Here is a 22,563-nt window from a genome sequence, read left to right as displayed (position 1 = left end):
TGTTCAGTACTTGTGAAGGGCAATCCTACATTCAAAAACATTTTGCTGATAACCACATGAGTGGTGGCAATGGTAAGGCCAACTCACCAGCACAGCAGAGTCCCTGATGTCGACTCCATACTCTTGCTTGTTGTTCACGAGGTCGACTTTCACCAAACGTGGAATGAGGTCTTTCTGCAACCCAAGCATGCCCACTTTGTTACGTGGCCCTGACAGCCCAACTAACAGACTAAATACCCGTTCACACTTGCGACTCGCGGAGGTCGTGCGACCATTTTGGTCGAAAAGTGACTGCTGCAAATGGTCGCACTGGTCGAAAATTGGCAGTGGCAAGCCGTTCGACCACTGCTCGATTTTCCAGCTTTGCGACTACTGATCACAAACCGGTCACCTATCAGCGACTCAGCTGAAGTAAACGTAAGTTAGTTTACTCTATGTGATGAACAGTCAAGATAGACAAGATGTGCAAACATATGCAAGGAAACAGGCAACTAATGGAAGCTTGAGGAGTTCTGTGCACCAACATCTCTGTAATGAAAAGCATTATTGCAGTGTGCACGCATGGCGTTTAGTTTCGTCTTTTTATATCGTCCAACAACGTAATAGTGACTGACATGGGATACCTCTCTTCACTACAAATAAGGAATAAACCTTTGATATGACCCTGCCATACAAACCCTTCACACATTTCCTGTTTAGGACTGTCTCACCCCCATGCAACTATGCATTCTCTGATGCATATACTTAAATACGCTCCTCCCTCCTGTCAGCTCTTTTCTCTATCGTATCCAGCGCTCCTCAGAAAGCCTCAACAATGCCGAAGCTTATGCTGACTTAGAACACTGCCTTTTCTCCTGCCCCATCGCCATTCAGTACCCTCATTTTTCATACCCTTCTCCCGCCACAATATGGCTGGCTTGGCTAGCCTTGAACCAGCTTGTGGACCAGTTGGCTTTGGTGACCCTGGCCCAGGACATACTCCACACTTGCATTGTGATGAAATAAAGTTCTCTCTCTTTTATGACATTTGTCGCAAAATTTTAAGTCAGCCACAGTCCTACACCCAGAAGGAGCTCTCTGTAGCACTGCCATAATGGATAATCTGAAGCGCCTGCTCTAGGCCCTACTTTAGGTACTACTTTAGGTACTACTCTAGGTACTGAGGTGCCTGCTCTAGGGACTAAAAATCGCTAGTACAGTTTATATATTGATGAATTGAGCATTATGGCGTACTACAATCAACCCGATTTTGATGCAAAACCTGCACTGCTTGCAAGAAGCAGGAGGTAAATAGACTGAACAAGCAGAGCAATGCCAAACAGAGAAGTGTGGCAAATGGGGAGGGCTGCAACACGGTGCTGGTTCGATAATACTCACGGGAATGCCAATGTTGTGCAGGCCTTCGAGCAGGCGTGTCTCCTGCTTGAGGCTCTGCAGCAGGCTGAAGAGGTCGATCACCTCCACATCGTAGTACAGGCCGTTCAGGAAAAGGGCCCCATCTGAAGGCTCCAGGCTCAGCATCTGTGAGAACATCTGCACAGCCCAAGACAACATAGCTGTGACAACCGTTAGCCGTGGTCACACTGCATTAAATTAATGTGCAGACACGGTTGGCACATGAATTCCCCCAAGCTCCTCTAGGTGCCACATGTGGCTGTCTGCCAAGCGGAGCAGATTTTTTACTATCATTTAAACCTGTTATATGAACAAGAGCCAGTGTGGAAATCCTCATTCCTTTGTTCAGGAGACTGTTGCAGCTTTCTCAGAAACATCGTAGTTAAAGAAAAAATTGCCTTTCCGGGGTAGTCGCTCTACCAACTCAGCTAACCAGTACGGTCAGCAGAACGGATGGTGCAGCGAGAGTGAACTGATGAATAACTCGAAGTGGGAACGGTGTTGGTCGGATATTTAGAGGAATCCCTCAAGGTGGAGTAGATTTGTAGTAAGGGAGTAATTACTCATTGACATCCGCCCAAGCGCAGCCATACGGCTACAAAGGAAAGCTATTCAACTAAAAAAAAAAAAAAAAATATTCTTCAAAGTCTTTTCTAACTACGGTATATTATACATACTCCTAGATCGTGTTCATACAAAAGATCCTTCTCAGATCTTTTCTAAACTTCACTTGCACCCCAACTATAGCCATGCTCTGTTAATGTGTTTTCCTTCAAACAGAGAATAGTAACAGTTCTTTCACTTCACATGCTAGTTCAGTCACAAAAACGTGAGGCATACCTTCCTTGCGATCAGGAGTACACAACAATGGTTCCATTGCTCATAATTAAATTCTCTTTTCAGTTTAAGAAGCCACTTAAGAAACCAAACACATATAGAGGGAACACAAATCTGTCCATGAAGAACAAGTCTGCTTCATTTTTAATGAAGAGAAAGGAATATTTATCCATGAGCTGACTACAGCTAGACCAACTTGCAGCACTGCTTCATGGCTGCAATAAGGGTCAATGGCTCCAAATGTCTGCAAGGCTATTGTCATAAGCGTGCTCCTGAATAAGCTGCTGTTCTGAAAGTTCTACTTTAGAAAGAAATGGTGAATTTAGCAAAAAAAAAGGAAAGTCTAGAACTTTTGAAAAATAGGCCGTAGTTCATAGCCACCCAGTATGCCAATGGCGAAAAAGTCAAACTAGAGTAATCAGCAATTCCTGTGACAGCAGTGCTATCTTATAAACAGTGCACACAGCAACTTCATCAGCTTTCCTTTCATGGTTCCTTACACCTGCAGCTGCCCTACGTGAAATGGAAGTGTGTCCCATGCCATACATGTTGCACAATGCGAGGATGAGAGATGGAACAGAGACAAGGGAAAGAACCCACATGTTGGTTCCGCTCCACCTCCTTCTTGAGCTCAGCGTCGACGGCCACATTTACGAGAGAGCGTGCCTGCGAGGGAAAGTTTTGCGAGGTGTCCCGCATGATGCGCAGAGCATCCTCTGGAGGGGCCAGCAGAATCTTCTGGGCAGCCTGCAGGCTCAGCTCTGGGCAAAGATATGGGATTAGGCACATAAGTACTCAGGCGTTGCAGTATGAACAGTTTGCGAAGTGAGGCATTGCGGTATGGGCAGTGAAGAAAGGCTACCTACATGGTTCGTTAAATACAAAGGGTTGTTTTGACATTCTAAACTAATCATTTACCACTTCAAGAACCCGACACAGAGTGCACCCCAGTAAAAATGTTCTGATTCTGGTTGCCACGACAGCAGTAAAAATATGATAAGGAAGTGTAGCTTAAAATTGCTACTTCAAGTATATAAGTGCTATTCACTGTTCATCCTAGCATGAGCGAATGCACAACGCAGCTCCTAGAACATGCTTAGTCCGCTGTCAACATTGGATAAGCAAAGAACATGTTTAGTAGGTGCAAGTGCCTAAAATGTTTTGCTCAGTAAACTAAACCACAGTGGACATCATGCACATCTGGCAAAAGGCAAAACACTGACAAAGGCCACTGAGAACAAACTGTGAAGGACAGAGCATGTAAATGAGCATATCATACCTTGCAGCTCCCAGACCTTTAGAGCAGCCAGTTCATTTCCAGAGTCACTCAGGTGGGCCTTGAGCCGGTTCAGCTGATCCTTTTTGTCGGGATAGAGCTCTCTTAAAATAAGAAGTGGAAAAAAAGGCAGTACAATTTACACAGTGTCAGAGACTATATACTACACCGTGTGTATTGACAAGGCATTCTTTTATATTACAAGAATGCAAGAAGTGTGAAAAACACAGAGCTTACTAGGTGAATAAATAGTGGACTCTCTTTACAAAGAGTTCCACTAAAAGCTCATAACGCAATTCCTGATCTGGTAAACCAACTTAGGACCCTTCTTTAGCTTCACATACAAGCAACCCTAATAAAACTATAGTTGACCTGAATGTCTGGTTTGTGCATGTTGCCCAGTGCCAATATCACATCACCATGCTGCACCTAATAGCATCCCATAACAACAAGGACCCAAATGGTTCCTGCGATTCTATTGCATTGCATAATGAGAGATCAGGCAACAAATAAAATATGGCTTCGTAACTTTTTGGCGTTATATAGTAGCAAGAACAATAATGAATCATAGTTCACAGACTATCTACAGTCACCATAAAGCAACAGTTTTTTTCTTCGGGAGGGAGGAGGGTATTTGAGGCTTGTAAATAATTGCAGCTAAAATTAGACATCGCCCATTGTAACAAAAAAACAAATGCCATAAAATAGGTTAAAATGACTACAACTAAATAGAACAAGAGGAAGAAGGTTGCTACATGGTATGAAAGAGCCCTGAACAAGGGTAGAGAGAGGAGTCCCAGTTCACAAGTCGAGGTAACATTTTAACAAGAGGACTTCTTTTCGCCTGGGCCCAGATGAAGACAAGACAGTGCTCTTTCATACAACAACTGAATGGCTGACAACAGGAGATGTACAAAAATTTTCAAAAGTAAGCACCAGGTTCCACAGGCCAAGGTTCTAGTTTTTAGCTTAGCAGCACAGAGTGGTTTCTCGGCATAGCTGCATTATTACCTTTTACAGTTTGTTTGATTCTGAAAAGAATTGTTCATAAGTAATCATGGACAGATTATCACTGCTCTTCTGGAAGCATTTCTAAACAGTGCAATCAGCAGCATGCTTCCCAAACATCAGCAAATGGGAGCAGGAATTCAAAAGAAAAAAAAAAGATAAATGCATCAAGGAACAACTCACTTCAACTTCTTGAAGTCAAACCCTTCGATGTTCTCAGCTTTTTCAGTCTCCTCAGAGTACACTACATTTTTTTCCTCTGGAAATGTATAAAATATTGGTCAGGGCAAGTGTTCATCAGCAGACACCACCTCCTAAATGCAGATGCGAGTGACACAAGGGCCAAGGGCAATCAAGGATAAGCGTAAACACATGACACTAATACCTGAATCTTGAATGCCAGGGGCTGCTCAAGTGAACTACATTAGGTGCCCAGTGATTCAACTCTCTTAACAGTGAATGTGCATGGTCAGGATTTCTTTTTGTTCAATTCACTCTTTGTCAGTCTTGTAGCAAGAAATTTAGACTCAAACATGCACTAATTTTCTTTTTTTTGAGGTCATCGAAAATTGTGAGTGGAACTTCTGATGGTTTCAATGCACGGTGCATTTCGTAGCTTTCCATCGAAGCAGCACAGCAATATTAGTGTCACTATGTACCACTGTGAATAAGAGACATAGAGCATCCTCTGGCCACAATGTCAAGCTTTTATGACCAAAATCAGAAGCAAACAAGGCGATAAATGAGGGAAACAAGGCAATAAATGCTAGGGCTGATTATCTAAGCTTTCACACTTTTTTCTACAAAATCTATATAATTCATCCCTTTAGCAGTTCGTAACAAATGATAGTAAAATTACTCTATTTCTTTGTACATCTGAGACTTTGAGAAGTGCAAAAATGCCAGTCATTTATCATAATTATATATATCTGCAATAGCTTTTTTTTTTTTTTTTTTTTGAAGTTGTTTAAGAAACATTCTTGTGCTGATATGCATGCTAGAGTCTGAGTTTATTTTCAAAAGTATTTGGCACCCGAATAAAGAACTATTAATAGCTGTGTTGCACAGACAGGCTTTAATAACATGCTGGCATATAAAACATGAGCACTTTTGCTTTAATTATTTAGCATTTCACAGATGACTTTATGAGACTGTTAGTCATAATCATTCAGCAGCTATGGCAGATAAATTAAAATAAAATGTCCTAAAATCTGCACAGAAAGCTACAAGTATCTGCCAAATGTGATTCTATTTCATGCATATATCATAAAAATAGTTAACTGCCGCATTCCCTCTTAAACTGATCGCCGAACAGCCCTCTTAAACCTGAGTCCTTAAACCGCGCTGGAAAGCAAAGAAAATATCTGACATCCACGAAATAGTCTTAGCATTGATGGTATGGTTTGGTTTGGTTTGTGGGGTTTAGCGTCTCAAAGTGACTCAGGCTATGAGAGACGCCGTAGTGGAGGACTCCGGAAATTTCGACCACCTGGGGTTCTTTAACGTGCAAGTCTTAGAATTGAGTTACCAGCTTTGAATAAAGGGTTGTTTTCCAAGCCAATTAGTATTCTGAACTTGAGTTCATGAAAGTTCTTCAGATAATTTATTGCATAACTTAATTCATTTTACTCAAAAGCATGTCAACAAAGTAAAAAGCGCGAAATTCTGGAACAATGCTTAGATGCAATCAAGCAGTGTCAATATTAGCTGCTTACAGCCTTTCCTGCCAGGTGGCACCAAGATTCGCAGTATTTTAGATGCATGTGTTATAAAAAGAAAACATTGAATTGGTCAACAGCGTTCCCATATCTGAATAAAAGCAGAGAGCAGTTAAATACAGTTAGTACTCTAAACTCTAAAAGTTAACTGTGACATTAAGATTTCGGAAATCAAAAGAGAAAAATTGCAGTAACTATGAGAAAGTCTCATGCTAGCTATGCAATCAATAGGAAATAGAAAATTAACGCTAAACTTAACTTGGCTTTATGCACGCAAAAATAATGCAAAAGAAAAAAGCCAAAGCTGTTTGAAAGTAAACTTTCCAGCCACAGAACAATCCATTTCCGCAGAGAAAAACATATCCTAGACAAAGTCAGTTGCTTTCTAAAAGCATTTGGTCACAACAACAACAACAAAAAAAAGAGGATCATCTAGCAAATCATTCAGACTGGAAGAATTGAACTTCATGCATTTTCCCAAATAACTGAAAGTACATGCGAACCATCATCGTCATACAAGAAGTGCGTACTGAAAGGCAGCCCAACATTGTAACCAAGTGAGCCGATTGATGTCAACAGGATGCATTTTTATAAACTTTCTCCTTAAATTTATGCTTCTAGATTTTTGCTCACAAAAGTATACAGTGAAAGCTCGTTAATTCAAACCTCGATAATTCGAACTTTCGGATAATTCGAACTGCACTACTAGGTCCGGCCAAGCTCCATAGAGGTCTGTGTTTAAAAAAGGCCGTTAATTCGAACGCGAGTCGATATCGCTACGGATAATTCGAACTATGCGCCGCCGCGTCTGGCCGGCTTGGCGCACATCACGCGGCAGAAAAAAAAAAAAAGTAAAGCATCACCTACGTGATAGGAAGGCATAACTTGAGGCTGCGCGCGTGCAAAATGGGGACAGAAGATGGAACCAGGTAAAACCATGGAAGAGTGGGTAAAACCGCCATGAGCGGCACGGCGGTCGGCGGCGTTGGAGGGAAGGGACGGCGGCCGCGGCAAGGCCATGCATGGCCGCAGCGGCGGCTGCCTGCTCTCTCTTCTGCGCAACCTCCATAGCTCGCAACTAAATAGCTCGAAATACGGATGAGTACTGTCAGCGCGGTCCCAGCCAACGCCCATGAAAGCCTGTAATCTCGGAGGACGGGCACTATGGAATAAACTTTTTTTTTTATTTGTGACAGCCATCCATCCTTCCACCCATCAGTCCTCAACGAAAGCACGAAAGTCAGTCGCGATGACGCCGGCTTTTAGCATCGTTCGCTTCAAAAGCTGCTTGCTGCTATCGTGGTAGACAGCGCCCGCCCCAGTCGCTCATAACATGATGAAGCGAACGGACTCAAAAGGAGGCTTGCACAACCGGACAAGCGCTGGCACTTTGCCAAGTTCACCCCCCCCCCCCCTCCCCTCTGCTGGAGTAAAGGTAAACACGGCGTTATCGCTGTGCAGCATCTTGGCGCACTGCCAAGAAATGTATTGTGGACGGTGACGGCGCGAAACGGAGACGGAGGGACGCGCTAGCGACTGACTACTTTTTTTTTTTTTTTTTTTTTTTTTTTCAGGCACAAATCTGGGCTGGGTGAGTTCATTATGCCAGTGAGTTCGTTACGCGGCTAAATAGGTACATTTATCGTAATACAAATGGTTCTTGTCAGTTTATTCGAGGCCATTCGATAATTCGAACATCGGATAATTCGAGCTTTTTTCCCGGTCCCGTGGAGTTCGAATTAACGAGCTTTTACTGTAGAAGGAAATTCTAGTAAAGCAACTAACAAATTTCTTTAACAGCCTTGAATACAGGTAAAAAGATATTTATTACTCAGAGCACGAATTACTTAGGTGCTAATAAAAGAAGTTTTTTTTTTTTAGTTACAAATCATTGTCACAATTTTTTTTGTGGTGCAACCTTAAAGCTTAAACTGTAATATATATGTTTAGGTCTTTTATATCCATCAGAGTCAAACACGAACAGTTTTTGTCCAAAGTGTTACCACATGATTGATCTAAAATAACACTAGAGTAAAGCCATCCAGTTTATTATTGAGGCTGCCGCTTCAGACAACGACAGCCTTCATTTAGGCCTCACAGATGAATATGGTTGGGTACCAGGAGGCCATACAACGTGTGAAATGTTAGTAGCACACGTTTGTGGATGCTAGTGGTAAGAATGCAACGACAATATTAAATGTTAGAAGCAAGCAAAATTCAGAAATGGACAAGATGAGAAGCAAGCAAAATTCAGAAATGGACAAGATGAGAAGAAGCGCATTCTCTTAGAGTCACCTTTGACCTTAGTGTCGTCTTGAGCCTTGTACTCGGTGCTTTTAATGGCGAGCTCAACGCCATACCCGGAGAGCCGAACCTTGTTAGAGCTGGGTTTCTGGCAAAAAGATAAATGGAAGAGACAACCAAAAAGTAAACATTTTAGACACTACTGCGACCCATAACTCTCTTTCTCAACTAAACGCAACACACATGCACACACACGCAGACAAACAAAACCCAGCATATTGGATGATTTTTATTTTTTCCTGCTTACACATTTGTTAAAAACTAGGAAAGATATCTTAATGTGGTCTATGCAGGCGCATTACACAGCAAGGCAGACATAATATATGCTGAAGAGCTTTTTAATGATTAGAAAATTAACAAAAATTAAATAATCAAATTTTTAGGATTGATTTAAAAGGGGCAATATTATATAGCGAAAATCACAGTTGTCAGCATCAAAGGAAAGTTCTCTTCCTTAAGTTTCTTAATCGGCGATGTGGTGCAACATATCGGACGCCAAAAATATGCATCCAAAAGCTCATCAAGCTGGCTTTACATTTATAAAATGAAATCTCTATGCACTGCTATCAAAATCATGCTGATTTCTTGGACATCATCAAATAGGCAAACAGCAGCTGTCTTTGAAGCATGAGAATGCAAGCAATGCTATTTTATAGATGTTATAAATGTGCAATGTATTAACACCAAATCAATGCGTATTTCAGATGCGTATTTTTGACATTTCTTATTTCGTGCCAAATTGCCAGTTAAGAAAATATGTAATAGGGGTTCACTCATGATGCTGATGGGTTTCAATTTCACAATGTTGTTTAAAATAAGAAAATAAAAAGTTCATTAATTTTAGTGAATTAATTGTCTGACCATTATGCCCAATAGCATATATAATGTCTGCCTTGCTGCACAATCCACATGCCAAGACTGCACTGATGTATATCTCATTGCTTGTAAAATACAAGTCTGTTTATCACCTGATACTTTTTACTTCGCAATGACAAGTTTGACTCGATGAATGATCTCGTAACCCTCAGCTACAGCCTACAGGTCAATATAATTTACATGAGAGTCACGAGGCGAAAATTCTGATTTAATTTCACACTTGTGATAGTAAAGGCAAGGATAATGTAAATGAGACATGAGCAATCATAAAATATCAATTCTGGTACTGGCAATGAGAAATCCCTGCCGTGTGGGACGATAAAGAGAACCTTGCAGCCAATAAACGGACGAAAAGTGTAGACCACAGACCAGGTTCGGTCTAGGGACTGACAGCCAGAATGTGGACCATGCAAGTGCAGGTGTGATAAAATGAGCACGGAGATGTAATTTAGTCAGCAATCAAGATGTAATTTAGAGGTGTTTTAGTCTCACTGGACCTCAGCTTTGCTTTTAATACTAACAGGTAATTCTTTTTTTTCCCCTCAGGTGGATGCAACAATGACTTCAGTGCCCAGTAATTACGTCTTTAACCTCAAACCGGCTCACCCTGACGAAATGGCGCAGCACATAGTTGATCTCCCTGAGCTTGGCCCTCTCTTCGAGTTCCTCGTGGAAGCGCCTGAAGCCTGGCGCCCCAAGGTCACCGTGCAGGATGACCACGGGCTTCTGCTGCTGTTGCTGGCTGGTGGCAGCACCACCATAGAAGTGGTCCACCTTGAATGTGTACAGCTTGACACTGCAACGGCCAATGTCCAGCACTCACATCAAGCTCCGTGCGCTTGCACGGAGAAAAACAGCAGCAGCTTGAAGCCAAACTTAAGGGCAACAGAATTTTACCCACAAAACAAAGCAAACATCTTGCTAACTGCTGCAAACATTGTTTTATACTCCACATAACAATTACAGGGATTCCAAGTGCCTGACTGCATGGTACAATCACATAAACAAAAAGAAGTCTCTCTGACAAGTTCAGTGGTTGAACCGAGAACAGGAGAACAGGAATTAAATTACCATCTGCCACAGACATTCAAATTTTTGTAGCAGATAATAATTTTCTTTATCAACAACCAATTGCAGCTTTTTCAACATACAGAATGAACAAAATCTGGCTTTGAGAGGCAGCAGGCTCTGATGCTCACTATGATAGCAATAAAACATAAAATCAACCTTCTTAAATTGATTTGTCATCACTGTAGTGCTGGTTCTTTCAAAAATGCCTTGAAATGAGCCAACTGCAGAAGGAGCTTGATGAACACCGATCATTTTTGTTAACAGTGAAAAATTAACTACATATCAAACAAAGATTACACAAAATGAAAGAATGACACCATTGAATCTAAAGTTTTCAAGCACTTCCCCTTTTTCTTAGCGGTTCTAACTTAGGCAGTGCACCTTACGCAATGGCATCAGCGACTGGCATCGAAGCGGTACGAAGAAACGCACTGCTGAAAAATTGAACGAAGAAGCTCGTAAAATGAGTTGAGACTTGGCAATTAAAGCATTAAACATGAAAATGTGTCTAATGCTCTAACTGCACAGAACTGAGCTCACCAAATTGAAGAAAAATCTATTTTTAAGGCTCACCCAAAAAAAAACAGAAAATTTAATTATCAGATCCGCTACTGAAAATGACTCCTCTGTCATTTTACTTTTTCTTCCTTTCGTGTATAGTGATATGCGTATATATACCTCGAATGGGTGTCTTAGTTTCCTCTTTCATCTTGATGTATATGCACAGACACATGCATATCGGCGATCATACACATGCATAAAGCAAGAGCCCTCACGTTTCGTCCCTGTCACGCAGTGCCTGGTCCAATTTGTCAAGGCTGCAGACGACTCCGCCACCTTGCACCTCGATGACAAAATCGCAGTCATCGGGGAAACCCTTGTCTTGAGCAGCCTGCACACAGTGTGGGGGAGGCAGGAAACTCATGAGCAAAAGGCACTATCCCAAGCAGCGACAGCGCAAGCAATCAGGCCAAATAAAGAAAAACAAAGAAATTTGAGGGACACTTAATTGAGCTCTGCCTTTGACGACATAGCGTGACAGCATTAATAGCTCCCATTTACTGGCTCTCCTTGTGGATCCTGGTTCGCATTCATTCCCTTTGCTATGTGCTTAATGAGGGATCTTATATTCGTGCCTCTATTATCTCAAGCATAATCATTATCGCGAAGTTGTAAGACACCACATTATGTTGGTTTAGGTTGGTGTATGGGGTTTAATGTCGCAAAGCGTAGAGAAGAACTCTAGAAATTACGACCACCTGGGGCTCTTTTGACATGCACTGACATCGCACTGCACATGGGTGCCTTGCTTACCACCTCCACCAAAAAGCAGTCACAGCAACTGGGATTAGATCCTGCATCCTTGGCTGCAGTAGTCAAGTGCCTTAACTACTTCACCAATGCAATGGGTATACCAAATTATGTGAAAGACCACCTGACAGATGTAAATCCCCAATTTAACCAAACCGTAGAAACATGCCCAAGTTAAAGAGCGGAAGCATGTTTAACTCAGGATCAAAGGATTGTGGAAGGCTGGATTCTGGCCTAACCCTACCATTTCAAAGGCAAAGCCTGAGTTGGCAGTGCACGTCAATATGACCGTGTCATACGGTCTCATCATGACACACACAACCCAATCATCAATCGCTACACGGCTATGTCACCTGCCACCTTCCACCTGCCTGTGACAGGACCATGATATTTCTCTCGGAACGCCAGATTTTCTGGAGTACGGCATTCAATGCTTTTTTTTTCTTTATTGCCTGTTAATACTACTTTAATACTGTCGCATTAAAATAACTGCACTGCCTGCCTCTGCACTATCATCATAAACCAAAGATTTCAAACATGCAGCATACGGGCTGTACATCGCTTCAGAAAACTTCGAGCGATTTGCAGTTTGTGGGCCGACCGAGAAGCCTTTGAGCCATGCGTGGATTGTGGACCGTATGTGGCCTCAGAAACTTTCCTGGACAGCCTGTTAACACTAATGATTTCACCCTTCTTTATGGGAACTCTCGGCGAGCAACACCTTGGTTCCTGCTTCAGTGGTTCGTGTTTCAAAACATTATGGGGGACACTTAAGCTCTGCCTTTAAGGGTATGACTTGATGGCGTAGGCTACCAGCCAACATATAAAGCCATAGCCATCAAGCCATATGAATGTACTGTGTGGCCTAGAGATAACATGAATGCAAGGGTCCTGGAAGGCTGATTCTGGTATCACCCTCCCATCGCTGCTAGCTTTTGCCTGCCAGCGCCATGATTGTGATTTTTCACTCACAATGCACACGATGACGCTGGCACCAATGCCAAATTTTCGGTCAATGGGATCGTTAATGCTACTGCGTTAAAAACAGTTGCTTGCTTGCTTACAAGTCAATGGCCAAACATACAGTCAACCATTCATAGCCAGCAGGAAGGGTAAGCTTCTTTTCCCTTTCCACCCCCCTGAGTTTTCTTCCTTACTGGCCCATGGAAAACGAACGTTTGCAAATGCAGCCTCCATTACGAGGCAAGGCTCAGACTCCCCTCGTGCACCGGGAGACAAAAGAAAAATGTAACCTTTATATGTGTTTGCAACAAAACATTGACGAAATGTATTTGCTTTTTTCAATATCAAGGTTAACGTGAACAAGCAGGCAGAAGACAGAACAGAAAAGTTTTGCGAAACTTTTGTTTTTTCCTTAATTACACTTGTGTCAGTGAAAAATGACAGAGGTGAAAGAAAAAACCGTTTTTGCTAACACCCCCCCCATTGTACCCTCCCGCAAAATAAATCCAGCGAGGCACAGCTTCACCTCACAACACTACAGAGTCGCGAACCACTTGGGAACTCTCCAATCTCGAGCGATGGGAGGCTGCGGTGTCCAACTCTGACCCGGCCGCTCAAAAGCGGTGGACGGACTGGGCTTTGGGAGTCGCTGAGAAGCACCAGCTTCCGGCCACAACATGTAGCCAAGAGCGTCATTAGGATGTAATCACTTAAGGCTCCCAACATTGCATAAAGTTTTTCACCACCACCACCAACCTATTCATGAGTGCTTGCATGTGATCCAGAAAAGTGTCAAAATTGTTGGTTCAGTTCGTACAAAACAATATAAATACCTACTTATAATGTTTATATTATAAGCATTATAAATTTAAGCTATTATTCATCACTTGTGATTAGTATTTATGTAAAAAGTAAATGTTACGAGAAAATAAAAGGCTGTTATGCTTATTTCCTTCCTCAAGAGCCTGACGGTAGCAGCATCAGCCCACGAGCATGAGACTGAACATTATCCAGCTTTCTATTTTTACAGAAACGTGGAAGTGTACACACTCAGCACCGGAGGAAGTCCCGTCCCCGCTGCTGCTACAAGCAGCCGCGCTGCATGTGCGGACCTGTCATGCTAAAATCGGTAATCACACATGGGCTCATCAGCGGAAAGGCCAGCTCGGACTACTACAGTTGGATACAACTTAAATGTCGGATATTGACAATGGACAGCGCATGCCCTTGATGTACAACCTTGTTTGGACTACAGATTGTTAAGTCCTCAGTAACTAGCACACAATTCCTCCGCGACAGAAGGTAGTCTGCTTTTAAGGCTTTTCTAGTTGCCTGAATGCAAAGCTAACCATTAGTAAAAATTAAGCGACTCCACTGCCTTGTTTGACACTGTCCAATATTAAAAACTGATTCTGTTTACTGTTCAGCGCAGTAATGCACACGCCATATATCCCTGCCCAAAGTTAAGAGCTACTGCTCTTTTTTTAACTTAATAAGGGATTAATTACACATTGACATCCACCCAAGCGCAGTCACACGGCTACAAAGTTGTATCCTATTAGAGAAAATAGCATACATATAGCAGTACCAAGGGGCAAGGAGTAAGGTATCGAGGAAGGGTATACAGCTCTCTGCTCTCTTTCCAACTATGAGGAATCTATCATAGGCTAGCTGGAGAATCAATGAGTGATATCATACGCCGAGTAAGCAGCGTCAACGCAAGAAGGAACCTAGATAAAATGATTCGCTGTTCTGTTTAGATTACCGCCAGCAAAGCAGGCGTCCAAAGGCAGGTTGCGTCCGCGGCCGAAATATAGAACGCTCTAGCGGCTTCCGGCCACGGATCGTACGATGCGTCGCGTGTTCGCCGCACGCCCCTTTTCCCGTGCACCAGTGCCCTTCCGCAGGAAAAAAACGCGGGGGCGGTAGCACGCGTGGAAAACGCGTGCCAAGTTTTTTCCGCCAGCTGAGCTTGCGCTCGGCACCCTGGTCAACTCGATCAGCCGGTCACGGCAAAGAATAGCTGCGCGCCAGATAAGACTCCAGCGGGGAAGGAAAGAGTTCGGCTCGCGATGAGGCGACGTCAGCGACACGTGACCTGATGCCCCTGTCAACGCCCCCCCCCCCCCCCCCTTACGCACAGACACACACGCGCGCGCGCGTAATGCAGAGGCCCTCATCCACAAGCGAAGACGCGTGGTTGTGACCAGAGCCGCATATCCCCTTCTGGTTGCGACATGTCCGAATATTCGACCGAATGCGACTGTGCGGTCGCAGTCGATGCGGGTTTCTGGGGCAACTGCCTGCACGGTTCAGCGGTCGAAGCATCGGAGGATGAACTCTCTGACGCAACGGCGGCGCACAGTTGCAGGAATCATTCTCGGGGGGTCAATCATAGTTTCGTATTGCGCTGACGCATGTTTGAAGTAGTATTATGGAAGCACATTTGTCGCGGGTGAAGACCTGATGAAAAAGGACCACGCCCCCTCCCCCGAGCCCCCTCATTAACAACAAAATATTTTCGTTCAGAAACATTAGATAGGCACTTTTCTTTTTTTTTTTTTTGCCAAAGTACAATGCATGGAACAACGCCAACAATACTCCAAAGAAGAAAAAAAAAAACGGGGGGGGGGGGGGGGGGGGAGGCAAAAATATGCTATGCTGCGCTACAAGATCAGCGTTTTCAGTAACTCATTACAGAAGAATATTCCACAGTTGATTTCATCAGTATTATTATTATTATTATTATTATTATTATTATTATTATTATTATTATTATTATTATTATTATTATTATTATTATTATTATTATTGCTGTTATTATTATCGTATGGGGAACAGACGTCTCCTCGATGTGCCCCATATTTAAGGACTAATAAGCTAAACTCAACGGCGTCGGAGGACAGCTTTCCTCACCGCACAAGTATTTGTGGCGCTCAGTCTTCCACATATACCAGCCGCGCACACACTGCCCACGTCTATGCGATATAGAAAACGTGGTGCGCGATGGCAGAAAGAGAGTGGAGGCGATCACTGCTCGCCACCAGTACGAGATGTGTGCGTATTTTTCTTACTGCGTGTGTGTATGAAGCGTGCGTTGTGTGTTCGTGTATATAGTCGTATATTTCCCTATTTGCATCAATCCCTTTATCTTCGCTATTCATCCCCACCGACCGCAGTTCGGCAACTTAATTTGTTTTTTTTTTTCAGTTTTATTTTTAATACGTACTAGTTTAACATTTAAATAAAGAAACACACTACTCGCATGTTCACGGTGGGATTCCGGCAATAACAGATGACTTGGCAGAAAGCAATTTTGACGGCATCCGTTTTACGAAGAAGCAAAGTCCGGGTGTCAGAAACGTTGCATTATTTTCCTGTCCGCCAATATAGTTCCCGAAGCCACCTGCGTGACACACGTGACCATTCACAGAGAGGCATAACTGCGAAAAAGCATACATAGGACGGTCACTGAACCAAGTAAAACAAAAGCAACTGACATTTGTTTTTTCGCAGTCTCACGCTGACCATACGGAGTTCCATAGACCTCTCCATCACTCGTTAGCTACTTCCGTCCTCAGCGAGTGGCTTCTCAGCAGCACAAGATGGCAGCGTGGATGCATGTGCATGCAGTTCCGATATAAAAGGGAACAGTCAGCTTGCACACAGGCATGAATTAAAGTATGCGCGCTAAAGTTTGAAACGTCTCACGGGCGTCATTCGTCCGGAAGTAAAACTGCTGCGAGCAATGGGAAAAGTGCGCTCTTCGACCATGTGCCCGTGGACGGAAAAGCAAGCCCTGCGGAAAGGGAAGTGCAGCCTGCAGACGCGCAGCCCCGGACCAAGTATTGCGAGAGCGTTTGGTGTAGGAAATGAAAGTGCTCGCTCTGCGTTTGCGTTTGCAGAGCTCCTCGCTGGTACGTACGTATAAGTACGTACAGCCTTACACGTACGCAGGTACGTACGTACGTGCGTGCGTGCGTGCGTGCGTGCGTGCCGATCTAAGTGGAATAATTTAGTCATTTCTCGCCGCCTACATTTGTCACTTCACACTTCACAAGTATAGATGTATCCACATAAATACTGATTAAACGCCCCCTATTATATTTAGCGCTACGGTATTCAAAAGTTGAATAGCGTGAACGTGTCTCAAGCTTGGGGCTTGGATAACGTTATATACTTCGTACATTTGTTCCAATCATCCCTGAAAGAACTTTTGAGCACCCAATGGGAGGTCTTGTCTCGATACATAAAAGGCTGTGGCTAAAGGTACGTCGGACGGACCCGATCAATGGTCTTAAAGGTACGTCCGACGGACCCGGTGCGTTTTTCTTCGGGATCCGTCCGACGGATCCCGGAAATATTTTTCAGAGGTACGGCGGACGGACCCGATCGGTAGGGTTCTTCCGACGGACCCAACGCATTTTTCTCCGATATGGGCCTTGGGATCCGTCGGGAAAGCCGGATTCAGATGTGGTTGTAGCAACAACATGGTAGCCATATGTAGCCAAATCGAAGTTGGTATGAGGTGTACGTGCGAGGTGTAAGAAGTATGTACTACATACTGCATGCGTGAAATGTGAAATTACAAAGAATAGTACAGTGGCAAGAATAGTGCCTAGAATGGGTGATATACTACGTGATGGCATGATGATAGGTTTACGTGAGTTGGACCGCGGCAGGGTGGCAAGCACGACCAGAGCGCAAGCGCATGTAATCGCGGTGTTGATGGCCAGCCCGCGGCCCGCACGCCCGCTCATTTGGTCCTCGTTGTTATGTGGATTAACGTCTACGACGGTCGTTATGTAATTATGTAGTTTTGATTCTTCAAAGTTTCCTCACTTCCATCTGTGATGAGATGCGTCACGTAACGCATCGCTTTCTGCTCGCATTGAGGTTTGGTGCTGCAAGTTCTACGTAGTACAAGCGGCGCTGAAAAAGCTGGGCACCGCCGGCGTGTCTCTAGCCCAAGCATCGCGTCATTCGTGTTTGTTGTACAACTGGAGGTGTGGTTTGTGCTTACCGTGAGATGCTGTGATTACGGATTACGTCCTACTAGAGTGCTGAGTGCGCCGATGTCCGGACGGACATCAGTGTGTCCGTTTATGATCGGCGATGTTGCACGTGCATGTCAGTGTTTATTAGGTGCAGTGGTAATTTATTTACACGCGCTGTGCAACAATCAGACGAAAATAAGTCATCGACAATTTGTTAGCCTGTACTACAGAGCTCAAAACTCGGAAAATGGGAATGCACGATGCAGTTTTCGCATGTTGGAGTGGACCGAAAAATAAGTGCCCAGCCCACACCGCCGGGATGCGTATTACTACAGGTGAAATGGTTCAGGTTTCTGTAAAAATAGCTGCCTGGCACAGCACCTTTCTAAATGTTCAGGCTTTGTACTATTGTTGAAGGCCACTTTATCATTAATAAAGGAACGAATATGCTTTATGTGTTAATGACTAATGCTTTTTCAACATATTATGTTCATTTTTTTTTTTCGTTTTTCCTTAGTTTCCTTTGTTTTTCATGCTAGACAAACACAAATAGTACACTTTTAAACTTGTCAGTCCAAAGCTGAACATGAATATCTGCCATGCATGTGACAGCTTTAATGCTAGAAAGGTTGACATGTATAGCATGTACGTACACGCTGCGACATCTTAGTGGCACGTTAGGCTACTTGACCCAAGGTCGTGATGTTTAATACCAGTGATGGCAGTCGCACTTTGGTTCAGGTGAAATGCAAATGCTTCTGTTTTCTGCAAGATGTCAATTCAAAGTACAAAGCCCAGGCAGTCAAATTAGTCTGGAGCTCTCCACTACGGTATTCTTCATAGCTACATATGTCACTTTAGGATGTGAAACCCTACATGCCACAGGTAGGCTGCATTGTTTTTTAGATTTTGTAACCTCTCATCTATGTTTTGCAACATTTGGCTAATTTTAGTTCCCAAACAGTTGCTAAAGATGAAACCGAAGCAGTTCTTGGCATGGTTTGCTGCTTAGATTAATTTGCTAATTGCAGTTCTTTGAAACTTGCATCAATGCTGGACAGTTCAAATAGCAGGCAGTTGAATTACAGAAATGATGTGGATCATGCATTTCAGTTCTGACAAGTGGAAAGTAACGGTCCCCTCCTTGCATGCATAGGTGCCTTTAGACAAATACATACTCGGGTGTGTGATTGTGACGCATATCAAGGGTCAACAGAAGGCCATGTGGAGCCAGTGTGATATTCTTCATGAAGGCTAAAGTAAAATTGTACAACAGCTGCTGTACCATGCAGAAAAAAAATTGATCATTTAGTGTATGTTTAACTGACCATGAATAGCATCTTACTCAGAGTATGATGTGATATATATCTGGTTTAGCATCCCAAAATAACTAACATAATTTCGACCATCTGGGGTTCTTTTACATGCACTGACACCGCACGGTGCATGACGGCCTATTGTTTCGCCTCTATTAAAATGTCCCTGCTGTGGCTGGAACCAAATCTGCATCTTTGGGTTCAGCAGCCAAGCACTCTAACTACTGAGCCAGCACAACAGGGCCAAGTATCAAAATGCATGCCATTACATTTGTTTCTAGCCTGTGGTTTTCTTCACAGAACTAATGTATACAAGGAAAAGTAAACAGCAAGAAAACACTAGTTTTATTGCACATTATATTCACATTTCAGCAAACATTCTCTAGGAAAAAATTTCTCATAATGTTTTCATGGAAACCATGAACAAAACAAAACAATGCACTTACTCCACTCGAATTATTAATGGGCAAGGTTGCATCTATGCTACTACACTGCGCTTATCACAAAACCACAAGCCCCATCTGCTTTGGCCAATCACTTGATGGAACTAACGGAGACAGATGTCGCACACCACAGACTGGTCGTCTCGCAACATATCTCTGCATATGTTGCATTTCAATTTCATGCCTTTCCACTTAGTTTCAACTGTTGCCAGCATTACTAGTCACCCATCTTTTCTGAAATTCCTTTTTACGCTGTTGGGATCAGCATCCTTGTTAACGATGGTCTCTGGCATTTTAGATGCTATCATTTTCACATCTTCCTCATCTGGAAGAACGAAGGAAATGACAAGCTTTGAGCAGACAAAAAATTAGGGAGACTCCTAATCTCCACCTGTAAGGGTATGGTGTGCCAGCGTTAATGGTTCTTGTCTGCAGATCCCACTGTGGATTCTCGTTAATTTACATGCCCTTTGCTACAAACATTACTACTAATTCCTTAATTCATGTCTCTGTTATCTCAGATATACTCATTAGCATACGGTCGTAGGCTGCCCTGTTAGGTGATAGACAACCTGGCATAGACCTCTGTAAGCCTCAACCTTTCTTAATTGGAGCTGAAACGTTGAAGCTGAAATATTTCAAATATAACTTTGTAAGCTTGGCTTAACAGCTCCTGCCATGTCGTGTGGCCTCGTGACATTTGGCTCGTGGCACTTTTGGCTTGTGCACAGGGGTCATCTGTTAAACACTGGTTAACATGCATGAAAAATACATTTTCACACAAACTGGTGGCAAATGGTCAAGTGGTGCACTGCAGATTCTGAAATGTATACCTATATTCATGCAAGGATTGCATCATCACATAACATGATCAAGAGTTCTATCAGTACCTGTAGTTACATAGCATTTCAATGCCCATTAAAGGACCACCTCAGACAATGGTTGTTGTTATCTCAAGACCTGTTCTAACAGCGTACTGACGCCATTCCACTGAGCGATGGACATGTATATGCATACCCTAGATAGCTCATGATTGTGGATCTCATTTATTTCTATGACTTCCAAGGAGTTCCTGTCGTCAGAAACTTTATGAAATCGGGACAGTAGTCTTGAAAGGTGATGAAAAGAAATAACCAGGTTACCTTGACGCAATGCTAAATTACAGAGGGTGAATATGCTGCATGAAGATACCAAGAAGCTTGTACAAAGAAAAGTGAGAGTGAAATGGCAGGATTTTTGAAACATTGAAATAAACTACAAACTATACTTGTCAAACCTGTCATTAAGGAATGGAAATCATGCAGTAATCAAAAACACAACATGGAGGACATTTTAGGTCATCTTCACAAAACACATACCCAAACCTCACACACAGCTTCATACTTATGAAAGAGGACAAACCAATATGCAAGGAGTGTGGAGATGAACTAACAATAAACCATATCTTACACATGCGCCAGAGTCGAGAAAAGAGGAAACATTCTGTACAATTTCCAACAGATCCATTTCCATCCCAGCATGATCCTAGGAGAGACGTGCAAATTTCCTGCATTTTTGTTTTCCTAAAATGTTCCTAAACAAGCTACATCCTAAAGAACATTTTAGTCATTACACACAAAATAAATACATTAAACCTTGTTCTTGGTGCATGGCAGCATTAGTCGCTTAGGCACCATAAAAATCAACACAATGCTGTAAGGTATACCTTGGTTAGCTATGTTATATGAGACAAGCTTTCGGCCTGGTGTGGTCCTTATTCACGTGACAGCGCTGTCATGAGGGTCTATGTCCCAGCGATCGGAAAGTGACCTATTCCAATAATTTTACAAACTGAAGGTGATTGTACAGATTTCTAAAGACTGGAGTGCTCAACTGTTTTATCAACGTCCGCCTGCTTTGACAGCCTGGAGTGAAACTGTTGAAGAGAATACATTTTTGAACATTTAACGCGTTTCTGAAGGCGTTGCTTTCAATTACGGGGCCAACAAAAAGCAGGTGAATGTCAAACGCCGCCTAGATAGGCTTTCTAGCATGACAGCGGTGTAGCGTGGAAAATCGCTCCGCCGATCCATCGCTGGCGCCGCTGACTTGAAAGGCGAACTGTTCAAACTTATATAGCTACTGACCACACCTGAAACACTGAATTGCGCATGATCAAGGCAGAATTTCTCTAACACTGAGCACTGGTAGCTATCGATTTCGCGCCCAATATTGTGAAAATCTGTCCTCTCTTCGATCATTGATACGTCCACGGTTGAACATTTATGCGCCTCGGGGTAGGCCAGCCGTGGGAACATGGATGCGTGGTTGTAGCAACGATCGCTTGCATGGCACACTCTGCAAAATTCCAAGAGTCAGCTTCTTCAACGAAATGTGCAGCGCACATTTTCTACCGCGTACCTAAGCCCGGCGATGCATGCATATCGATCCCGATCGTTTCAAAGCTGCGCGGCCGTTCAGTCGGGTCACGCTAACCTCGAGCATGCGGGGGTTTAAGCTACATGTACGCAAACTTCAACGACAAGAAAAAGATGCAGCCTAAGCACTTTAGTCTAGTAATCCCCTATATACCAAAGAACATTGCTGTTCACAGGGAATTCGGATCATTCACGCTTCCGGCTTTCCGGTTGTGCACTCTTGCGGTGCGGTGCAGTAGGTCTTCGCCTCGACGAGTCGATGTGCAGGCCTCTAGTAGATTCGGCATGTCTTCTGCCACGGCTCTGAGGTAGAATTTAAACGAAGAATTTAGCTAAAAACATCCTGTTTCCTCGGTCTGCATGTGAGGAACGAGCATAATGCCATTTCACATACATACTTTGGACTGCCGAATGTTCAGCTGCACGACGAGGTGTATGTGTGTTGTGCCGGCGCTAGATCTTCAGAGGTCCATGCAGGACCTAAGACAGCGTAAATGCTAGGAATAGCTCGCTCGCATTACGGGCAGATCGAGGTGATAGTTTAGTGCGAAGCGAAAGCTGCTCGTGAATGTGCGTATCTCGATGCCAGCTGGTGGAGCTGGTGCAGTACGTAGCATATCGCCTGCAGCTA

At 43.4% G+C, this 22,563-nt stretch overlaps 1 protein-coding gene across 4 annotated transcripts in view; it reads right to left on the bottom strand.

Moving 5' to 3' along the window:
- Positions 1-22,563, bottom strand: part of Uggt (UDP-glucose-glycoprotein glucosyltransferase) — a 192,322-nt gene that overhangs the window by 62,420 nt on the left and 107,339 nt on the right. For all 4 annotated transcript variants that reach the window (XM_084595468.1, XM_084595470.1, XM_084595471.1 and 1 more), the window contains exons 5-12: positions 11,262-11,377; positions 10,021-10,210; positions 8,530-8,626; positions 4,700-4,775; positions 3,512-3,612; positions 2,833-2,993; positions 1,378-1,533; positions 88-174 (exon numbers count right to left, since the gene is read on the bottom strand). In XM_084595468.1, the coding sequence (XP_084451594.1) occupies positions 88-174; positions 1,378-1,533; positions 2,833-2,993; positions 3,512-3,612; positions 4,700-4,775; positions 8,530-8,626; positions 10,021-10,210; positions 11,262-11,377 (984 nt within the window). The remainder of the gene's footprint in view (positions 1-87; positions 175-1,377; positions 1,534-2,832; positions 2,994-3,511; positions 3,613-4,699; positions 4,776-8,529; positions 8,627-10,020; positions 10,211-11,261; positions 11,378-22,563) is intronic.

Source organism: Amblyomma maculatum, chromosome 2 (genome assembly GCF_055883805.1).
Source record: "Amblyomma maculatum isolate TAMU_Amacu chromosome 2, ASM5588380v1, whole genome shotgun sequence".
Taxonomy (NCBI): Eukaryota; Metazoa; Arthropoda; class Arachnida; order Ixodida; family Ixodidae; genus Amblyomma; species Amblyomma maculatum.
The sequence above is the reverse complement of the archived record's forward strand: the minus strand, read 5'-3'. Positions and strand labels throughout refer to the sequence as shown.